The sequence below is a fragment of the Myotis myotis genome, unplaced genomic scaffold (assembly GCF_014108235.1).
Source record: "Myotis myotis isolate mMyoMyo1 unplaced genomic scaffold, mMyoMyo1.p scaffold_m19_p_4, whole genome shotgun sequence".
NCBI classification, from domain to species: Eukaryota; Metazoa; Chordata; class Mammalia; order Chiroptera; family Vespertilionidae; genus Myotis; species Myotis myotis.
The window spans coordinates 103,361,252-103,385,319 of NW_023416346.1; the positions used below are offsets into that span (position 1 = coordinate 103,361,252).

General features: G+C 36.7%; 1 protein-coding gene across 1 annotated transcript in view; it reads left to right on the forward strand.

The window, feature by feature from the left end:
* DACH2 (dachshund family transcription factor 2) overlaps positions 1-24,068 on the forward strand; it is a 728,400-nt gene that overhangs the window by 584,886 nt on the left and 119,446 nt on the right. Inside the window, exon 6 of the mRNA XM_036304194.1 lies at positions 12,448-12,620. Coding sequence (XP_036160087.1) covers positions 12,448-12,620 — 173 coding nt within the window. The remainder of the gene's footprint in view (positions 1-12,447; positions 12,621-24,068) is intronic.

Consider the following 24,068-nt stretch of genomic DNA (forward strand, 5'->3'; position numbering starts at 1 on the left):
TTGCTATGACACTCATTGACCACCAGGGGGCAGACACTCAAAACAGGAGCTTCCCTCTGGTGGTCAGTGCACTCCCACAGCCAACCTCCTATGGCCCCTTCCTCCCTGAGCCAGCCAACCTCTTGAGGCCCCTCCCTGCAGCCAGCTGGTCCTTTAATCAGCCCCAATCAGGGGGCCAGACTGCCAACCACCTGGGGTCCCTCCCTCTTGCCAGCTGGCCACCAGATAAGCCTTGATTGCCAGCCAGGCCAAGAGACCCCACCCATGCACAGATTTGTGCACCAGGCCTCTAGTTTTATATAATCATGTGTTAAGCAAGAAACAAAGCAATACAAACCTGCAACAACAATAATAATGGAGAATGTTAGAGTGGATAACAAAGGAACACTGAACTTTATGCTGTCTATATGAAACTCACTTTAAATATAAAAGTGTAGCCCTGGCTTTTGTGGCTTAGTGGATGGAGTGTCGGCTTCTGAGTCAAGGGCACATGCCTGGGTTGTAGGCTTGATCCCTGGTAGGGGGTGTGCAGGAGGCAGCTGATCAATGATTCTCTCTCATCATTGATGTTTCTATCTCTCTCTCCCTCTCCCTTCCTCTCTGAAATCAATAAAATATATAAATATAAAAGCACATATTGATTAAAATTAAAGAATTAAAGAAATATATACTATTCTAACACTAATAAAATAAAGCAGGACTCTCTATATTAATTTCAAACAAAAGAGTTTTCAAAAACAAAGAAGATTCTTAGGGTTAAGGGAGGCATTATATAATGACAAAAAGGACAATTGTATAAGCCTTATTGTATTTTCTCTTATTAACAGAGTGTCAAACTATATGGTGCAAAAACTTATAGAACTTTCAGGAGAAATAGATGAATCCAGTATAAAGTTTGGAGACTTAAATACTCATCTATTGGAAATGGATATATCCAGTAGGCAGAAAGTTAGGAAGGGTATAGTTGAACTGACAAGCATGCCAATAGGAAAAAAAACACTTTCTTCTTAAATTTACATGGAGCATTCACTAAGATAGACCACATTTTGGTCTATAAAATACTAGAGGCCTGGTGAACAAAAATTTGTGCACTTGGGGGGGTCCCTCAGCCTGGCCTGTGCCCTCACACAGTCTGGGACCCCTCGGAGGATGTCCACTTGCCAGCGGGGAGCAGGCCTAAGCTGCAGTCGTACATCCTTAGCATTGCTGAGGAGGCAGGAGAGACTCCCACCACCACCGCTTGTGCTGGCAGCCATCAGCCTGGCTCGTGGCTGAGCAGAGTTCCCCCTGTGGAAGCACACTGACCACCAGGGGGCAGCTCCTGCATTGAGTGTCTGCCCCCTGGTGGTCACTGTGTGTCATAGTGACCAGTCATTTCCAGTTGTTCTGCTGTTAGGGTCAATTTGCATATTACCCTTTTATTATATAGGATAGATGTCTGGTGCATGGGTGGGGGTCAGCTGGTTTACCCTGAAGGCTGCCCTGGATCAGGGTGTGGGTCCCACTGGGGTGCTTGGCCAGCTGGGGTTAGGGGCTGATGGCCATTTTCAGGCTGGCCATGCCCCCTGGCGACCTAAGCTCCCGGCCTCTCCTTTTTTTCTGGGATTTATTTATCTTCTATAATCGAAACTTTGCAGCTTTGAGTGCAGCCCAGGTCTGGCTGGAAGCCTGGGTTGCCCTTGGAAACCCAGGCTCCCAGTCCCTCCTTAAGCAGAGGCAATGGCCTGCTGGAAGCAGGTATCTGGGATTTATTTATCTTCTATAATTGAAACTTTGTAGCCTTGAGCGGAGCTGAGGGCCGGCCAGGGCAGACAGGAAGCTTGGCTTTCTCTATTTCCTGGGGCAACACAAGCCTCCTGCTCGCTCCACCTCTGTGGCCGCCGCTATCTTAGTTGGGTTAATTTGCATACTCGTTCCTGATTGGCTGGTAGGCGTAGGTTGTGGGTATGATGGAGTGGCAGAGTGATGGAGTGATGGTTAATTTTCATCTTTCTCTTTTATTAGTGTAGATACTTCAACAATTTTAAATTAATAGAAATCATACAAACTAGTCTCAGTCATAATGGAATAAAACTAAAAATTAATAACAAGAAGACAACTGGAACATAAAAAAAAGTACTTGGGGATTAAACAACAAATTTCTAAGTGAAATATGTCAAAGCAGAAATCTCAAGAATATTTTAAAGTAAATGAAAAATATGTCATATCAAAATTTTGGGGATGTAGCAAAAACAGTACTTAGAAATTTATAGCATTGAATGGATGAGTAAAACAAAAAGAGATAAAATCCACATTTCCTATTTTAGGAAACTAGAAAAAGACATGAAAATTAAATTCAAAGCAGAAGGAAATTCTATATAATAAAAGGGTAATATGCAAATCAACCAAATGATGTGCACTGACCACTAGGTGGCAGACGTTCAATGCAGAAGTTGCCCCCTGGTGGTCAGTGAGCTCCCACAGGGGGAGCACCGCTTAGCCACAAGCTGGGCTGACGGCTGTCAAGTGCAGCGGCCCGCCTCCTCGTCAGCGCTAAGGATGTCCAACTGACTGCCATCAGTCAGACATTCCCCGAGGGTTCCCAGATTATGAAAGGGTGCAGGCCAGGCTGAGGGACCCTCTTCCCTCCAGTGCACAAATGATGTGCACCAGGCCTCTAGTAATTAATACAAACCAGCACAGAAATCAATGAAGTTGAAAATAGAAAATCAAAGGAGAAAATCAATGAAAGAAAACACTGGTTCTTTGAAAGTATTTAAAAATGTATAAAACTTTATCCAGGCAAACTGAGAAAAAGAGAGAAGAAAAAACGTATTAATACTAGTATCTGAAATTAAAGTGGGGCCAACACTGCTGATATTATTGTATTAAAAAGATAATAAAGGATAATCAACTCTGTATCCACAAATTTGATAACCCAACGTAATGAACCAATTACTTGAAATATTTAATATACACATATTCATACAATAAGAATTTGATACCATGCATAGGCTTATATCTATTAAAGAAATTATCTCAATAAAATAGGAAGCATCACATTGAGATGGCTTCACTAGTAAACTCTACCAAACATTTAAGGAAGAAAATATACCAATTTTCTACATCTTTACCAAAAAATAGAAGTACCAGGAATGCTATAATGGCAGCATTACCCAATTACCAAAACTAAAAAAATACAGTACAAGTAAGAGAAACCATAGACCAATATTTCTCATGAGCATACATGTAAAAATCCTCAACAAAATATTCACAAATCAAATCTAACAATGTAGAAAAAGAATTATGAACCATAAATAAGTGGGATTTATTCTAGTTATGCAAGGGTGGTTCAACTATGGAAATCACTTCATGTAATCTGTCACATCAGCAGGCTAAATAAGAAACATCATATGATTCTAACAATAGATGCAGAAAAGGGTGTGGCAAAATAAAATAACCTATCTTAATAAAAAATGTCAGAAATATAGAAATTAAGGGGAACTTCCTCAACATGATAAACAAAGTCAACCAAAAAATTCTCCTGCTAATATCACACCTAATTGTGAGAAACTATGTGCTTTTCCCCTAAGATCAGGAACATCAAGGATGCCTCCTCTCAACACACCTATTCATCATTGTACTGGAAGTCATAGCTAATATAATATGACAAATCCCAAAGGAATTGTCTTTATTCAAAGATAACATGATTGTCTATATAAAAATATCCAAAAGTTTTGACAAAAATCTACTGGAACTAATAAAGGATTATGGCATGGTTGTTTATAGAAAGTCAATTGCTTTCCTATAAACTGGGAATGAAAAAATATTTTTTGAGATAAAAAATGCAAAGCCATTGTAGTTAGCAACAAAAAAACTAAATACTTAGGTGTAAACATGACAAAATAATATTTATATGATCTTTAAAAATATTATTAAACTCTGATGAATGTAGTAAAATAGTGTCGATGTAAATGAGGAATACTCTATGTTTATATATAAGAAAATGCATTATCATTAAGGTGTTAGTTCTTCCTAGCTTGACCTATGCACTTAATGCAATCCTAACCAAAATCCAGGTAAGTTATTTTATAGTTATTAGCAAACTGATTCTAAAGCTTATATGGAAATCAACAGACCTAAAATACCCAACACAACATTGAAGAAAACGAAGTCTGTCAACTGATCCTACCCTACTCCAAGATTTCCTATAAACCTACAGTAGTCAAGATAGTGTGGTGTTGGCAAAAAATATACAAAAAAATCATTTAACATAATAGAGAAAAGGAAAAGACACAGGGCTGCAGGCAGCTGGGAATCTCAACCTAAGACCACAGCCACAAAAAACTGAGCCCTGAAAGGCAGCCTGAAAAAATGGCCCAAGTAGCTGGGAGCAGGGGTGGGGACCTACGTTTTTGTGATTGTCTTGCTTTTGTTTTGCATTTGCTTTTATGCGCTAAACCCAGAACATAGGACTTTTCAATTGCAAACACTCACTGGAAGCTGCAGTGTGCAGAGAGAGGCACAGACTTGAGGTGCCTGAGTAGAGGCTGGTGAGGGAAGCAGGGCAGGAAGACGTGACCAGGACTCAGGCATTGGGACATTCATAACCTTCCAAACCTAAGTGGCCATTTCTCCTCTGAAAAACTAGCCCCTCCCAATAGCTTCAAGGAAGGTAATACAGCTTGCCACATCCTGCCAGCATTTGGAGCTATACAGGGGAAACAAAGGGTAAGAATAGCCCCCCAAAAGCCCTCAGTGACTGGGTTGGAAGAGAGGCCAATCCACCTCACTATTTTGGCAACCAGACTGATAAAACATCCAGGATGCCAGCCAACACCATTGGTCTCCAACAAGGATCTCTGACCAACCAAGGTGAGAGTAATATTTTGGGCCACTCATGGAGAAATAATTCAGGTAAAGGAGAAAAAAAAAAAAAACATCCATCTGATTCCTGGAAAGCGAAACAGCATGACCCCCCACCTAAAGCCCTAAAGCTTGAGTGATTAAGATTGGCAGCTGGCAGATAGGAAAAGCTGGCAGAATGGTCCCAACTTCTTGCAGCCACAGCCCATGGAGAAAGATACAAACAGAGGAGCAGTGGATCGTTTGGAGCTTCAACAGGGTGCTAAAAGCAAAAGACAGTGCCTGACAGTGATCAGCACCTAACTACCTAACAGGAAGTCCAGAAGTGGCAGACAGAACAGAAGTGTGGGTTCCTAAATCAGCCCACATGGGCATGAAAACACAGCTGTAGTGACCGACACTTCACTTTTTCATTTTTAAAATATTTTTTACAAAAGAAAAATGTTTAGTATTATTTTATTTTATATTTTTATTGATATTTAATTTTCCATTTTTTCATGTTGTTCTTCCTCACTTCTCCCTTTTTCATCCTGTTTTTCTTCTTTCCCCACTTTATTTTTCCTCTTTCCTTTCTTTTTACCCCCTTCTAAAAAATTGATCATTCTTATATGCTTTATTGATGTTATTATTATTACTAGAGGCACATTGCACAAAATTTGTGCACTCAGGGGCAGGGGGTCCCTCAGGCTGGCCTGTGCCCTCTCACAGTCCAGGAGCCCTCAGGGGATGTCTGACTAATGGCTTAGCCCTGCTCCTGACTCAGTCCCAATTGGCTGGACACCAGCAGCAAGCTAACCTACCAGTTGGAGCATCTGCCCCTAGTGGTCAGTGCACATCATAGGGAGCAGTTGAGCAGCCTTAGCATAGCATTAGCATATTACACTTTGATTGGTTGAACAGACGACCGGACACTTAGCATATTAGGCTTTTATTATATAAGATAGTCTCTGTTGGCTTATTTAAATATCTAATTTCCTCTTCCCTGTTCCTACTCCATTTACCTTCTTTTCTCTCTTTCTTTGCTACTCATTTTTTTTGCTCTTTTTCCTCTCCTTTCTTGTTCTTTTCTTCTCCTAATTTTTAATTAGTTTCACTTACTAAATTCAAGCTTATCTGCTCTCTCCTCTAGTCTCCTTTCTAATAGATAAATAAATAAATAAATAAATAAATAAATAAATAAATAAATAATTTTAAAACATTTAAATTTTTTCTTCTTATCCACTCCTTCTTGGTCTCCCTCCTCTACACTAAACTGTGTCCCTTCCCCTATTTATCCAATTCCTTAAGCTTATTTTCTGTGTTTAATCTCTGCCTCTACAGATTCTGTACCCCACTTTTTCTGGGTGTTTTTATTTGCAATTTTTGGTTTATTTATTTGTTTTCTCCCCACATTCATTCTTTTTTCTTTCTTTTTTTGCTATCATTTTTGCTTTCTTTTGTCTCTCCTAATTCTCTTTTCTCTGATGGTCAATTTTACTGGGGTTATAGGTGTCATGTGTACATTTGTGTTCTGTTCCTTCTGTATCATGTCTTGTCTTGTTGTATTTTATGCTGTTCAGTAAGGGCCTCCACAACAGTTGTCACGATGTGGTAGATTTCAAGCTATAGAACCAGATACCCTGAGAGGAGACTCCATCCACAAATGGGACAATAACATTCAAGACCCAACTACATCAAGAGAACCCAAATGTCTCAAGAAGGGGGCATCCCTAGAATACCCAAACCCCAAGACCTGAGAGATTGAACCACTGGATCTCACAAAACATCTACTGCATAAGACAAATTCAAAAATGTGGATGACATAGCAATTTGATATAATACATGGAAATAATCACAAAAGAACAGAAAATGGGGAGAGAAAAAATTCCCCATATTGAACAAAAGGAGGAATCACCAGAAAAGGAAATAAATGAAATGGAGGCAAGCAATTTGTTAGAGAACGAATTCAGAGTAATGGTTATAAGGATGCTCAAATGTCTGGATAAGCAGTTCACCTACATGTGTAAGAATCAAGAGGATATGAAGGATGATATAACTGTCATAAAAAATCACAATGGAAGGTTTCAACAGTGGACTAGAAGAAACAGAGGACCAAATCAATGAGTTTGAAGACAACGTAGAAAAAACACTCAAGCAAAGAAGCAACTGGAAAAAAAAACACAAAAAAAAAACTAAAAAAAAGGAGGAGGAGAGTCTAAAGGAACTTTTCCCTAACTTTGGGAAGAAAAGTCACACAAGTCCAAGAAGCACACAGAGTCCCAAACAAGATGAACCCAAAAGACCAGCAGCAAGACACATTGTAATTAAATTGGTAGACGTTAATGACAAAGTAAGAATCTTAAAGGTTGCCAGAGAGAGACAGAAAGTTAACAAGGGTCTCCCATTAGACTATCAACTGATTTCTCAAAAGAAACACATCAGGCCAGAAGGGAATGGAATGAAGTATACAAAGTGATGCAAAGCAAGGGACTGAATACAAGAATATCCTATCCAGCAAGGCTATTATTCAAAATTGAAGGTGAACTCAGAAGCTTTGCAGACAAAAAAAATAAATAAATAAAGGCTAAGGTAGTTTATTACTACCAAGCCAGCAATGTAAGGACTAAAGGGATTGCTGTAAAAAGAAGAAATAGGAAGGGAAGAAGGAACATAGGCATGATGAATAAAAATGGACACAAACAAGTACCAATCCATAATAACCTTAAACATAAATGGATTAAATGCTTCAATCAGAAGGCATAGAGTAGCTTAATGGAGTAGAAATCAAGACCCATATATATGCTATCTCCAAGAGATCTATCACAGAAGAAAGGACTCACACAGACTGAAAGTGAAGGGATGGAAAAAGTGTTTTCAGGAAAATGGAAATGAAAAAAAAAAAGTTGGGGTAGTGATACTTATATCTGACAAAATTGGCCTTAAAGTGAAGGCCATAACAAGAGATAAAGATCACTTCATAATACTAAAGGGATTGATTCAACAAGAGGATATAACCCTGGTAAACATATATGCCTCCTATACAGGAGCACACAAATACATAAAAAAACCCCACAAACTTCTGGAACATATCAAGGGAGAGACTGACAGCAATACAATCATAGTAGGGGACTTTAATACCCCATTGACATCACTAGATAAATCTTCTAGACCAAAAATCAGCAAAGAAACATCAATCCTAAATAATTCACTAGATCAGATAGAATTAACTGACATCTTTAGAACATTTCACCCCAAAGCTACAGAATATACATTCTTCTCAAGTGCACATGGGACTTTTTCAAAGATAGGCCACATATTTGGTCATAGGCAAAGTCTCTCCAAATTCAAGATGGTTGAAATCATACCAAGCATCTTCTCAGATCACAATTGTATTAAAAAACAAAACAAAACAAAACAAAACAAAACAAAACAATCAAACACATTGAGGTTAAATAGCATGCTAGTAAACAAGGAATGGGTTACCAAAGAAGAAATAAAAAAAAAATGTTCTGGAAAAAAATGAAAACACAATACAAAATCTATGGGACACAATGAAACCAGAGTGCAGTATACATAGAGAAATAAATTGAGATATCAAAGCTAGAAAAGTAATTTAACATGAAACTAAAGAACTTACATTTTATTCTGGAGACAGCAAGTAGCCACTGAAAGTATAAAAATTGACTTGGAAAAGCAAATGAAACAGCATAGGGAAACCAACCAGGAAGACAGAGTACCAACCAGGTATGATGGAATTGGTGCCTGACTGTAGGAATGACAAGATATTACAGAGGTCGACATGACTTGGAAATTGAATGAATGTGGTATGTTAGAGGAAGGGTTAGAGCATTACTGAAGTTTTTAGTCTTTATGTTAGGAGGAAGTGATGTGATGAACTTACATAAAAGTTATAGGAGCTGTTGACAGGAAAAAGATGAGATATTTTGGTAATTTTTAAAAAGAATTTGTTTTCATTACCATATTAAAAAAAAGTATGTATATTTCTCCCATTTGACTGAATGAGCCAGATTTCTGGAATGTTGTATACTATTGATGGCTCTCAATTTAATGTTTTCATCTTTGGGAAAAATGTTGACTTACATAACTCAATATTTGCATATGCTTTGCATGTGTAACTCAAGTGGGGTGACTGCTCAAGTGTACCATAATGTAAATATTAGCTCAGAGTATAGGGTAGTAAAGTCAAATGATGGTTAGTTATTGCAGGTCATGATCTGAAAGTGTGACCTTTAAGTCTTTCATGATCATTTGAATTGTTGGATGAATTAGATTTTAAAACTGTCAATGGGCTGTTATATTGTGCTTGTTCTTTGCATTTAGTTTGCCTGTCAATTGGACTTTAAGTATACTTATGCTTTAATACAGACAGATGGTGTCTGGATGATGCTGAAAATCTTTAGAGAATAAGGAAAAATTATTACACTGTTAAGGAAAGTATAAATTGAACAAAGGTTTATTTAAACACTAGAGGCCTCGTGCATGAAACTCATGCACTGGATGGGGGTCCCTCAGCCCGGCCTGCACCCTCTCGCAGTCTGGGACCCCTTGGGGGATGTTCACCTGCTGGCTTGTGGCTGGATGGCCTTCTGCTGCTGCACAGCCTGCTGCTTGAGCTTCAGCAGCTGCTACACATGCACAGGCTGGGTCACCACAGTCTGTCCTGGGAAAACCATCGAGTGGGAGAGTCAAGCGAGCAGGCAGGCTCACCCTGAGTTCCTTGCCCTTCCCTGAGTCACTGAGTTGTTCAAACTGACTGCCTTCTACAGAGAATGGCACTGGGATCGGGCCTAAGCCAGCAGTCGGACATCCCTCTTGCTGTCCAGGACCCCTCGGGGGATGTAGCAGTGTGCCAAGCAGAAGGCAGCCAGGGAGGAACCCGAATAGGGGCCAGGCACCCCACCGCTTGCACTCATCCCATCTGCTGAGCCTGTTGCCATGCCTTGGTAGTGCTGCCACAGAGTCAGGAGAGGCTCCGCTGTGGCAGCTGCACTCGCCAACCGTGGGCCAGGCTTCTGGCTGAGTGGCGCTCCCTCTGTGGGTGCACCCTGACCACCAGGGGGCAGCTCCTGTGTTGAGTGTCTGCCCCTATTGGTCAGTGCGCATCACAGTGACCAGTCCTTCTGGTTGTTCTACCATAAAGGTTGCTTAGGCTTTCATAGATAGATAGATAGATAGATAGATAGATAGATAGATAGATAGATAGATAGATAAATAGATTGATGATAGATAGATAGATTTGAGTGCTAAAAGGAGGCACAGTTGGCTACTTATCATCTAGAGTTTGATCAATTTGCTACTAAAACACTGAGTACATGAAGAATTTAAGTTTATAATTATCTTAGGTTTGTGGTGAATGGGAGCCTTATATAGAAACCTATTTAGGTCATTGATAGTTGCTAATGTTGAACATGAAGTGAAGGTTTTAGGGGAAACATAAGCAGTGATTAATTTATTGTATGTTATGGGATATGCAATTATTATAGCAAAGCTGTATGATGGGTAAGGTAAAAAATGCATATACATCTAAGTAATTTTGGAAGACTAACTTAAAATAAACTTCTACTTTAAAAGGGGGTGCAGAAGGACAATTGAATTCAGTGTTTACAGTTTTGAAGCTTCTCTAATAAATTAATAATCACAGGAGAAATGTTTCCTAATTGAAAAGTTTGGTTTGGTAGATTGCCTCTGAAAAGAAAAGATTTATAGTTTTATAGATAGTCATAAGTTAAGTGATAGGGTAAACATTTAAAATACTTTTTAAAATATTCTTTGGGAACTTGGACCAATAGGGAGTACAGAGTATGCTCCCCTCTTATACTCCATGCAGAAATTAAGTTTCTAGCTATTTTTTAATCTTTGTGTAATTCTGATAACTGCATTTTGTGGCTATCTCTAGCAGAAATATTGATGACTGTTCTTATTCATTGAGATGCTCACATTAGTGTTGTATGAAACCTGTCATATCTGAAAGTGTCTTTTTTTTTTTCATTGTGCTGCCCTTGAATTATTTTTGTTAGTTCAGCCATGATTTAATTCAGCCATGATTGCTTAACCTAGGAGATGTATCTCAAATCAATTAACATTATTTCTCCCTTCTAGCCTCCTTTTTGTCCCAAATATATGAGTTTTGAGTATTTGTCTGTATTACTGTTATTGTTGATTGAGGTATCAAATTTAGGGGGCCTCTGAATATACTTCCTATTGATTCATTGTTCTTCACTTGCTGTTGTGATATGGGAGGCAAAAAATTTAAGGGATAGCAAAGAGGAAAAAGGGATGTTATTAATAGTTGATTATTGTGTGTAAAACCAACATAAATATCGCCTATAATAGAATTTATATAATCTGTAATAGTTTAGAAAAATTATAGGCAAGGATGTTTTAGAACATCTGTTAAAGATTACTGGTTTCTGGGCTTCTGTCCAAAAGAATGCAAGATTACTGTCAAGGCAATAGTTTAAAATACATTGTAAAGTCCTATGGTTTCCTTACTGTAGCCATGTTAGCATGCATTATGTTAAGCTAACTTTCCCTAGCCTCTGGTCAAAGGTGATTCCTCACAATTCTCAAAGACATAAGTTGTAACTAGACAACTCTTTTAATGTGTTACGTTTTTCATTATGACACATCGTGGCTACCACTAGTGTAAATGTGACTCATACTTGAGAAATATTCTTTTAAAAATTTAAAATGTATGAAATTATTTCACTTTGCATAAGGAAAAAAAAACAGAATTCTAGATACTGCTCAAAATATTTGAAATTTATATTAAACTGGAAAACAGGTTGACATTTGATAGGGAAGTAATTTCTTATTGACAAAGGCTTCAAATTTGAGCTATAGGCATACATGTTAAAGATTTATAACTACAGGGTAGAACGTATTCCAAGTCTTAATTCCTTCAATAATTCTGAGTCTAGAGAATCTACATCCTGTCTTACCAGTACCGCTATTATGTTTTGTGAAGAAAGTATTAAGCTAGAAACTATGAACACATCAATATATTATGATGATTTAAAATGGTAGTTGTTTCTTTTAGCTAGATAAGGAATGAGGCTTGGCTTAAAGATTTTTGTTTGTGTCTATGTGTAAACAGATTGCATCTTATAAATACTTTGGGAGTGAGAGTAAGAACAAGAAATGTATGGCCCTAGCCTGTTTGGCTTAGCGGATAGAACTTTGGCCTGCAGACTGACGGGTCCCAGGTCCGATTCCAGTCAAGGGCACATGCCCAGGTTGTGGGCTCAGTCCTCAGTAGGGGGCTGCAGGTGGCAGCCAATCAATTATTCTCCTTCATTATTGATGTTTCTATCTCTCTCTCACTTTGCCTTCCTCTCTGAAATCAATAAAAATATATTTTAAAAAATAAATAGTAGTATGTGAAATAGGTCAATTTTAAAATTATAAACAATATTAAAGCTCATAAGTAATATTAATTACTCAAAGAGATACTAGAATATAATAAAAGTTGATTTTTAAGAAATCCAATGAGATAAATTTATTTTTTTCTTTGCATCAATTTTGCATGTGATTTTGATGTGATTTCACCTTGTCAAAATAATTTTACAAATGTAATAATTTAGCATGCACTGTCTCTTTTAGGGCTAGATCTGCCATTTATGATGATGCCTCATCCTCTACTTCCAGTCAGCTTACCTCCTGCATCAGTTGCCATGGCAATGAATCAGATGAACCATCTAAATACTATTGCCAACATGGCTGCTGCAGCTCAGATTCACAGCCCACTCTCTAGAGCTGGGGCCTCTGTTATAAAGGTAAGAATGATGATTTAGAAGAGGACAAAGGCATTAATTACATATACATTTTGATAAAATACTAGCAATACTACTGATTCTTCAGTAAAAACATAAACTCATTGACTCATTGCTTAGCATATAGTATTGATGGGTTTGATTTATGATTAGGATTGCTGAGATGTTTGGTTTTTTGTTTGTTTGTTGTTTTATTGTTGCTGTTTGTTTTCACTCCATGATCACAAATCTCACCTTTAATTCAGGATTCATTTCTTTCAATAATGAGCACAGTGTTTGGGAGGCCTGGCCAGACTAATACCAGAGAGAAAAGTATGCAAAAACAATTCACATTGATGGGGTGAAATAAAGTACACACTATATTTTTTTTTGATATTTTAAAGGCAGTTGTGTGGTAGTACATACCATGCAAGCCTTGTAGTCAGACAAACTGGAGTTTCAATTCTGATTCTGTAACTTAAGAGCTGAATGACCTTGTATAGACATTTAATCTGCCTGAAAATTTTCCTCAACTGCAAAAAAGAAAAGATCATAATACTAATTTATTCTTCTTATGTTATTGGCTGTCTGGAGATAATATGAGTAAAATAAAAGCTAAAGCCCACCCAGCCTGGCTCAGTGGTTGTGGGGAGACCTATGAACCAGGAGGTCATGGTTTGGTTCCCAGTTAGGGCACATGCCTGGGTTGTGGGTTCAATCCCCAGTGTAGGGCATGCAAGAGGTGCCAATCAATGTTTCTCTCTCATCATTGATGTTTCTGTCTCTCTCCCTAATCTCTAAAATCAATAAAAATATTTAAAAATATATATACATATGTTAAAAACTGAAACATTAAGCAAATATTTGTGATAATTTAGAGCACATCATCACAATGATAATACTGTTTTTCAAAATTTCATAACCACCAGGTAATGAAACAAATCACATCTCATAATCTCTCTTTCTGTCTCCTATTAATTTGGCACATGCCCTCTCTCCAAGTATCATGTAAACTAGCCTTTTTAATACATTTTTTCTTTATGTGAGGAGATAACATAAGGATATATAAGAGCAAAGTTATAGTTAATCAGAGAAACCCATTGATTCTTTATTACATTATGTATTCAACTTGTAAATTTGTAAATGTCATATTGGGCAATATGGGAAATAGATAAAATAAGACATAGTACCCAACTTCCAGGGATCACAAACTAAATGTGAGACAACAACAAATACTCATGTAAATTGCACTAAAAAGACAAGTATATTGGAATTTGGAGGAGGGAAAGAATATACCTTGTGTGGAGAAGAGAAGGGGCAGGGAGTCACAAAAGGCATTATAGTTTATGGATTTGCACTGGGCCTTGCATTATTGATATGTTGTAATAGATGCACATAGGGTTGAGAGAAGTGAAGGCAGAAGAAATTTGAGATTCTGGAGATTTTTGTTCAATTTTAAATTAGCTTCCAGTATTGGGATCTTCTAAAACAATGACGAAATTTTATAGCATAAACTTCATAGGAAAGAAAAATTATTGATAAATTTGATAAATTTGTATCACACTCTCTATATTGCTATGGCTAAGTATTAGTGTGATTCCTACCCTCAGTCTATCCTAACTAATATAAGAGCTTTGCTGTTTGAATATTTGATCAGTGCATAAACCAGGAATCAGAGTTGTCTTTGAGGGGAAAAAATCCCCCACAGACATTATTTAAAAGACGGAACAAGTTTCCTATGATTTTGAAACCAGCTGTCTACTAAGTATATGCGATCCCACATAAAACTGGGAAACTATTGAAAAACAAAGCATGGTTTAATGGAATTTTCATACCTGTTTTGAAATGATGACAAAATACACTCAGTAGAGGCATGTTTATGGTTCTTCAAAAGTACATTCAATTAGTTTTCTTAATGATTATTAACTTAAACTGAATCAGCTACATTTTGGTTGAATATTTGGACTTTTGATAGCTTTGAGAACTTAATGCAAAGAGGTACTTGGGGTTGCCACTCATGACTTAGATAACCATTGGTGCTGATGATGATGGAAAGGGAAAACATAATTGTCTTCTCCTTAAATAATCCAAATATTATTAGTGTATTAAAACAGTATAACTATATTTTTGTTTATTGCTGATTTTTCTATTTTAATGCAAACTTTATAAAAAAAGACAGAACACTTATAAACATAAAACTGGGTGCTACTTTTTAAAAGTTGGCATTTGATCACATGCTTAAGTCCTGCAATTACACACATGCTCAAGAAAATTGAATTTTATTTCATATATATATATATATATATATATATATATATATATATATAATATGCAGTGTCCTCTCAGGAGTTCGACCAGGAGTTTGATCACTCACTATAATGTGCGCTGACCACCAGCAGCCAGTAGCTGGGGAAGGAAGGCCCTGGCCGGCAGCCTGAAGGCCTAAATCAGCCCTAATTACTGGCCAGGACTAGGGACCCCACCTGTGCACAAATTTCATGCACTGGGCCTCTAGTTTTTAATAAAATCAGTTGAAAACAATATATTTATTTTGCATTCCCTTTGATAAAGTTTATATTCAAATCTATAGAAGTAGATTTTCATCAGAGGATGATAGGGAAGTAAAGAAAAAAATATTTTAGCCCAGCCGGCATAGCTAAGTGGTTGAGCATCGACCTATGAACCAGGAGGTCATGGTTCCATTCCTGGTCAGGACATATGCCCTAATTGCAGGCTTTTTTTTTTTTAATCTTTCAAAATTTTTCTTTTTTGTAAAAATTTTGTTTTATTGCTTAAAGTATTACAAAGAGTTTACCATTTAATATATATGTCTCCTTTTTATCCCCTTCTTGACATTCCCCCGGCTTCCCCTATCCCCCAGTGTCTTATGTCCATTGGTTATGCTTATATGCATGCATACAAGTCCTTCAGTTGATCTCTTCCCCATCCCTCCTGCCCCCCAACCCTCCCCAGGCTTCCCGCTGTAGTTTGATAGTCTGTTCCATGCCTAGTTGCAGGCTTTATCTCCAGTGTGGGGCATACCGATCAATGATTCTTTCTCATCATTGATGCTTCAATCTCTCTCTCCCTCTCCCTTCCTCTCTGAAATCAATGAAAATATATTTTAAAGAAATGAAAAAATATTTTTAAAATAATTATTCAGTGAATAGTGAGAGGCTTGTATCATAGTTACCAAGTTTTGTTTGTTTTTGCTAGGGCACTATTGTATAATGGTAACATTATTAGTTTTAAAATAATAATTCACAGGAAATACTATGATAAAAATCTAATTAATTGACAAATGGGTGTCAATATGTTTAACAGTTTCACTCTTTCTTTCAAGAACAGTGAACATGATAGTAGTTATATGACATCCAACTGTAAGGGCAGAAATTTCAAACCTCTGTTGATGTATATTTCAAAAGAAATTTGTTTCAGTGTGCTTATTCATGAATCACAGTTTCAAAGTTCAATCTATCAGAATCCCGCAGGCAGTAGGCAAAGCTATGTATTGAATCTTTGTCATATACTACTACCTGGAGCATAAAAGAACCATTCAAACAAAAACACTTTTTTTAATTCTGTTTACATTTACAGACTTTTTTTAAAACTAGCAGTCTGGCATAAAAAAAACATATTTAAGTTAGTATCAGGCACTGTTTTACCAAAATATTTTAATTGAAGTCACCGGATATTTTATAGTTACTATTTAGAGATAAACTCTTCTTCCAAAATATGAATGTTCAGAAGTTTACCATTTAATATTTAGAAGGAAATGTCATAACTATGAAATTTTATTTCTTCCTTATTTCACTGTGGGAATTTCTCTTGTTTAAGTCATCTAGTTTATGGTATTTGTTATGATATTTTGTTAGCATCCTCCTGAGCCACCATAGTTTTAGAGGCTGGGAAGTTCAAGATCAAGGTGCCTGCTAATGCCATTCCTGGTGAAAGCTCTTCTCACCATGTCTTCAGATGGCCAAAGAGAAAAGAGGAGGAACAAATCGCTTTGTTGCCTCTTATAAAGACACTAATTCTGTCATGAGGGCTCCACCATCATGAGGAATTACCACTCAAAAGCCTCATCACCAGATACCATCACATTAAGTATCAGGGTTTCAACATACAAATTTGGGGGAGACGGACATTCTGTCCATTGCATATGCAATCCAATGTGATTGTAGTGTCACCTAGGCCAACATCTCTGTATTGAAAGGGCTGTTAATATTTCCATTATATATCCCTACTTTCCTCAATTTAAAACACAGCTGTAGAAAAACAAATCTATATCAAAAATTTGAAATACACAGTAAGAGATTAGGACACATTATCAAAAAATTCCAGAAATATGTCTTAATTTTTATTAAAATTTATGAAATGTCACCAAAGGTGATACCAAGTTTATTAAATTCTAATTATTTGCATACCTTTTATTTTTTAAATATATTTTCATTGATTTCAGAGAGAAAGGGAGAAGGAGAGAGAGATCGAAACACCAATGATGAGAAATAATCATTGATCGGCTGCCTCCTACATGCCCTGCACTGGGGATCAAGCTCTGACGAGGAATCAAACTGTGACCTTCTAGTTCATAGGTCGATGCTCAACCAGTGAGCCACACTGGCTGGGCCCTTTAATTTTTTTGAACTTTCCAGTAAAATTTTCCTCTTTTTCATATCATTTTAAACAGTCCCTAGAAATAAAAAACAACAAAACACTCTGATACTGAAACAAGATTTCAGAATCCATCTAAACACTTTCTACTCTTCGTTAGCATATTTTGATGCCTATGCTTTGTCACTGATCATAAGACTGTGACCACAATTCCTTTGGAAGCTGGTCTTGCAGTATGTGCTTTAAATATTAGGACTATATGACAGAGGATATCAAATTAGTGAATGACTGACTGTATAAGTCATAATTAATTTCCAGTGTTTAGCATTTCTCATCAAAGGAATTGGGAGCAAATGTTTTGATATTTTACTTTCTGTAAAATTGATCTCATTTTCTTTATACTTTATTCTATGTTTGCATTTATTTGAATTAAGTGTACATCATAAAACTGGGCTGGCCAGTGTGGCTCAGTGGTTGGTATCAAACTATGAATCGGGAGGTCACAGTTCTATTCCTGGTCAGCGCATGTGCCTGAGTTGTGGGGTCGATCCTCAGTGTGGAGTGTGTAGGAGGCAGTCAGGCAGAGGGGTTAGAGGTGATCAGGAAGGCAGGCAGAGGGCTTTAGGGGCAATGATGCAGGCAGGCGAGTGGTTAGGGGCGATCAGGCAGGCAGGCAGGCGGGTGACTGGTTAGGAGCCAGCGGTTCTGGATTGCATGAGGGATGTCTGACTGCCAGCTTAGGCCCAATCCTGGCAGTCAGACACCCTCCGAGGGGTCCTGGATTGCAAGAGGGTGCAGGCCAGGCTGAGGGACCCCCGTGCACAAAATAATCCACATGTAAACATTCAAACATTCATGCACCAAGCCTCTAGTATTGCATAATGGGTAATAACATGGGCTCTGAGGTCAGGGTGTCTGCCTGTATTTGATCCTGATTTCACCATTCTTTGTTATGTGACTTTGGGCAAGTTTTTTAATCTACCTGTAATTCAGTTTGCCTCATTTCCCAATGAAATGGGGATAATAATTGTACTTATCTTATAGTGTTAACAAGATATTAAATGAGATCACTAATTAGCACCTAGTAAATACTCAGTGTATATTAACTAATATTATTTTATGTTTTACACTCAAGAATCCACATAGAAATAGTAATAAGTAGAAATCAATATCATAGTCAAAAGTTAGCCTGAGAAAGGAATAATTCCCCCTATACACATTCCTCTGTGTAACCTCTTAGTACCAGGACCAAGAGTTCCCCCACCATTGGATGCATATGCTATACAGGTATTGAGCCAGCCCTCTAGAGTGTTCATTTACCTGTAATGGCTGCTTTGATCTCATCGCCTCTAAAAAAGGATTAGGGTTCTGGTGGAGACTGAAAATGGGTGATGACTCTATTATCAAAATTGATCTGTTTTGAATTTTATTTTAAATTGTCTTTGAATGTTTACATGTGGATTATTTTGTCTTTAGTTTGAACTATAAGAATCTAAATGCCATATGAAAATAACGATAGGCTCTCCTGTCATCTCCAATGGGTACATTAAGGATTCAATATGTATCTGTTGCATGAATGAATGAAAACTAATGATTAATTGGATATTAAACGTTTGGGAGTGTTTCCAACATAAATGAGCATTAGTGATGCAGACTTTAATTTAAAAACTTGAAAAGACATTACAAGTTGTGAACACATTTGTTTTTGTTCTTGTTACTGTTGTTGTTAGCTTTTGTTTTTGTTTTTTGGCAGAAGCTAGTTTGGGAATATTGTTACACCAGGCACATAGTCTTTAGGCCTGGCTCAGATCCCTCTATTGTTGGCTCAGCTATTAGCATTTGTAGCTAATAACTAATATAGCTATAACATGAATTGAAAATTGCATTATTATTAATTTGACAATACTGAGAACAAAATAGTTAAAATACCTGACTGGTATGAAACCTATTTCTTATTCGACATTTAAGTATCTTACAAAGCATTTTTTTCTGTATTTGTGGGAAACTTTGTAATATCATTGTGCCATATTTTTCTCTGGTAAGAAATTTAAGTAGGAAGTGGTTATTTGGCTCTTTCCCAATACCATCTGATTAGCTGTGTTTTTTGTTTGCCCGAGCAGCTGGCAATTAATGAATTGATAGGAAATGGTCATAAGGCAGTGGCATTAGCATGTGAACATCTGGTATTAAAATTAGTCAATGCAGAGGGGTTTTTTGTGATAATTTAAATTCACTGAAAAATCACTAGTTGAGTATTATTCTAAATGCTCTCGGGAAAGACAAAACTATTTTTATCTTTTAGAACATGAGATGAAGATACACTGAGTGAAAATAGAAGGTTGTGTGTGTGTGTGTGTATGTGTGTGTGTGTGTGTGTTTGGGTGGGTGACAGAGGTCCAAGTCCACAATGTAATTTGAAAGCCATGCATTTTCCCAATGAACTATTCATCTATTCATTCTTCCATTTGAGGGCATTTACAGGTTATGAGCAGAAACTCTGCCTGATTCCTTCAATCCTCTTCCAGAACAAGTTGATCACCCTGAAGAGGTGAGAAGGTCCTTTCTCCAAATATCCATAGGTCACAGATAGGGTGTACCTATAATTTTGGGTTTTTTCATGGTTACATGTTCCAGATGCATCCTTAATCTGCCTGTTTCTTCTAAATTACTGGAAACACTGCCATATCCATCTATGTTAACTTAAATACAATTGTAAATTGGTCTGTGGAGCATAGACTAATTCTTAAATTGATTCAGAAATATCTATAAAGTATCATGCTTCCAATAGTATTCAGAGGTACTGAAATTGGACATCAAATTCTTCCTCAGCTTTAATAGTAAACAAAGTTAACAGGAACAATAAATAAACTTTTAGTTTTTGTGTCTCTGGTTTTATTATTAAAGTCTGTCAAGTTGCAATGTGTTGTTTCTGCAGAACTCTGGTGATAGTACAGAAGGAACACGTCAATTAAATATGAACTATCAAGACAAATGCATGAATAAAATATCTAGCATTCAGATAAACTTCCAAAAGCTACTCCTCAGCAATGAAATGTCATTAAATCCTTTAGGAACTCATTAATAGGTTAACATTTGGAAGAGTAATTACTGTGAGAGTTGAATCCTAATTAAATAAAAATAAAAAGACAAATTATATATTGCATAATCCTACTGAATGCTTAAAAAAATCAATATAATAAAATATCAGAGGCAACAATTTATTATTGTGATGGTAGCTATTGAAAGACGCTCTATCCACCCAGCCAAACCAGCTAGGGATAAAACTACATTTTGTAAGCATTGACCTTGCTCTTTATTAAGGTCCAAATGTATTTTCATATTATTTGATATGGATGAACATTTCCTTTGACCACTTGTGATATCCCCCCAAAAGGAAACAGTATGACAGAAGATGGAATATCATGTACTAATTAGTAATGGTTTCTATAATATACTTCTTTTTAAGAATGAACTTTGAGCTATATAAGTATATGCAGATAACTTTATTAATTTCAGGGGAAAATGGGGATTTCATTGAGTAAGCGTGTATTAATTTTGGAACTCTCCCTCCTCCACTAATTTGAATATGGAGAAGACATCTGCTATTTTTCAGAAGAGCTGCAGCTGTTTTTGATAGAGTATGGATAAAATACATGAAGATTAACAAAGTTGTAAAAGTCATAAATGCCAAATAAAATGAAGTCAGCAATGAGTAAAAATGATTAGGGTTTTATACAGGGATGGGCAAAGTTAGGATTACAGTTGTGAGAACACAGTTTCTTCTTGTATTATTATTTATTAATTATTGTACTATGTTCATATGAACAATTGTAAGCTTACTTTTGCCCATCCTTATATTTGCAATATTCCCTTTCAAATGCTGTTATTGATTTGTTGCAAATGGCGAGTACATTATCACTTGTGTTCTCATTTGTAATAAAACAGATTAACTTGCTGTGAAATTTTAACTAGGCTGAGACACAACAGTAGCCACCTAATGAACCGAAGCACATTGCAGTTAAGTAGCTAAATAGATGCAGTCTGATTACAGGGCTGAAAAATGGATCTGTTTACTTGCAAAGAAGAAAGTGTTCATAGAACTATTTATTATTTTAGGAGAAATTACACATTACCAGATCCACATAGAATTTTCAAAACCCACCTAATTCATAACCAGCATAAAGCACTGGAATAATTTAATATGGCTTATATGACAAAAAAGGTCTGACCTTGTGATGCCTTAGGAAAACAAAAACAATGAACTGAACCTTGATTGAATTTGGAAAAATGTAGACCACAAAATCTTAAAGCAGAAAGATTACTTCGTGCAAAATGTTACGGCCACTCTAAATCATGTTTTCAAAGTTAGTTTATTGTTTTGCCTAATATGCTGTTGAAAATGTCAAATAAGGAGCTTATTTGTGTTCATATTATTTTATCACATGATAATTTTAAATATTTTTGGGATCTGTCTTTATAACATTGTATTTTTCTCATTCATAGAATTTTCTGTTTGTGTAGATATTCTTCCAATATTTAAAAATAGTATATTAATTTTTAGAGAGGAAGGGAGAGGGAGAAACATCAATGTGAGAGTGCAGCATCCATCCATTGGCTGCCTCCTGCATGCCCCCCACCAGGAACCAAGCCCAAATCTTGGGAATGTGCCCTGACCGGGAATGGAACCAGCAACCTTTTGGTTAACAGTACAATGCCAAACCAACTGAGCTACACTGGCCAAGGCCTTCCAATTTTTTTGAACATTTAAAATGCACTTTCATTTTTTAATTACACATAATGAGCAAGAGCGAGTATCACTGTCAGCTGGATTATCTTGATTTTCCAAACTTTCAACTCTATGAAACACTCAAAAGTTTTCCAATTTTATTATGGTAGCATATATCACTGCATGTGTGATTCCTGTTTGCCATTACACATTGATTTTGTTTGTTCAGTTCTATTTTTGCTCAGTAACTGCTATACTCCATCCCTATCCATTCATTCAGAGGTTCAGTAGAGATAAATGTAGTTCAGAGAATTACATACTTTTTCAGAAAATTACCAATGTTATAATTCAAAGACAAATATTGAATGCTGTACAATTTATACACATATTTTGGCATAAAATAATTGAAACTAGACAAAAGTGAAAGGCAAAAAATATTTGATTTTATATATAAAATTACTTCCATGTATGTGTGTATGTTCATGTGTACCCATACTTTAGAGAATATATTTTTAATCATGACAGTTTAGGTTGAATTTCACAACTGATGAACTGGTCTTTTCAAAAAGTAAAAGGAAGTTCAATAATGGCTGTCTACATCTTGCTGTTCATCTCCTATCATTCCTCCAAAATACAAATATAACTATTTTAAAAAAGAATTTAATTCTTTTCTTCTGCTTTGCTTATATGTTTCTTTTGATTTTTACCCTATACACATGGTGTTACAACTAGATATTTATATGTATACTAAGAATAAGTGAAATGTATATTTTTCTGACTTTAAAAATATATTCTCTAAATAGTATGGGTACACATGAACATACACACATACATGAAAGTAATTTTATATATAAAATCAAATATTTTTTTCCTTTTGCTTTTGTATAGTTTCAATTATTTTATGCCAAAATATGTGTATAAATTGTACAACATTCACTATTTTAGAGCATGATAAGTTATAGAGCCTTTAAAGTTTTTTTAATTTATCTTTATTGTTGTATTACAGATGTCCTCTTTGTTTTTATTCCATTGACCCCTTCCACACTGCCCCTGCACCCGCCCCTCCCAAGCCTTCACCACACTATTGTCTGTGTCCATGCGCTAAGCATATATGCATATGTATTCCCAGGTTAATCTCCCACCCCCGTTTTCCCTTTGAAATTCATCAGTCCGTTCCATGGTTCTATGTCTCTGAATCCATTTTGTTCATTGGTTTATTTATTTATTTATTTATTTATTTATTTATTTATTTATTTATTTATTTTTAATATATTTTTATTAATTTCAGAGAAGAAGGGAGAGGGAGAGAGAGATAGAAACATTAGTGATGAGAGAGAATCATTGATTGGTTGCCTCTTGCACATCTCCTACTGGGGATTGAACCCGCAATGCAGGCATGTGCCCTTGACCAGAATCGAACCTGGGACTCTTCAGTCCGCAGGCCAATGCTTTATTTACTGAGCCAAACCAGCTAGGGCACGTTGGTTTATTTTGTTCATTAGATTCCACATATGAGTGAGATTGTGTGATAATATATATTTACAATTACTGTAGTCCCCCCTTATCCATGGGGCTCCTGGGCTTTTCCCCCAAGACCCCCCGAGGATGCCTGAAATCTCAGACAGTACTAGACCCTACATATACTTCATTTTCTCCTATACATACATTCATATGATAAAGTTAATTTATAAATTAGGTACTTTAAGATATTAATAACAATAATTATAATATAGATCAATTATAACAAGACTAGAGGCCCGGTGCATGGATTCGTGCACCGGTGGGGTCCTTTAGCCTGGCCTGTGCCCTCTCACAGTCTGAGATCCCTTGGGGGATGTAAGACTGCCAGTTTTGTCCTTATCCTCACAGGCCAGGCCGAGGGACCCGCAGGCCAGGCCGAGAGACTCCGCCACTGGGCCTCTAGTAGGCATATAAGATCTTTGGTTAATCTTTCCCGCTATTCCCTCTTCCCCCTTCCCTCTGAGATTCATCAGTCTGTTCCGCATTTCTATGCCTGTGCATTGAGAATCCGCCCCCTGGTGGTCATTATGTGCCATAACTTCCAGTTGGACAGTCACTTAGGCTTTTATATACATATAGATACTATATGAAAGTTATGTGAATGTGGCCAT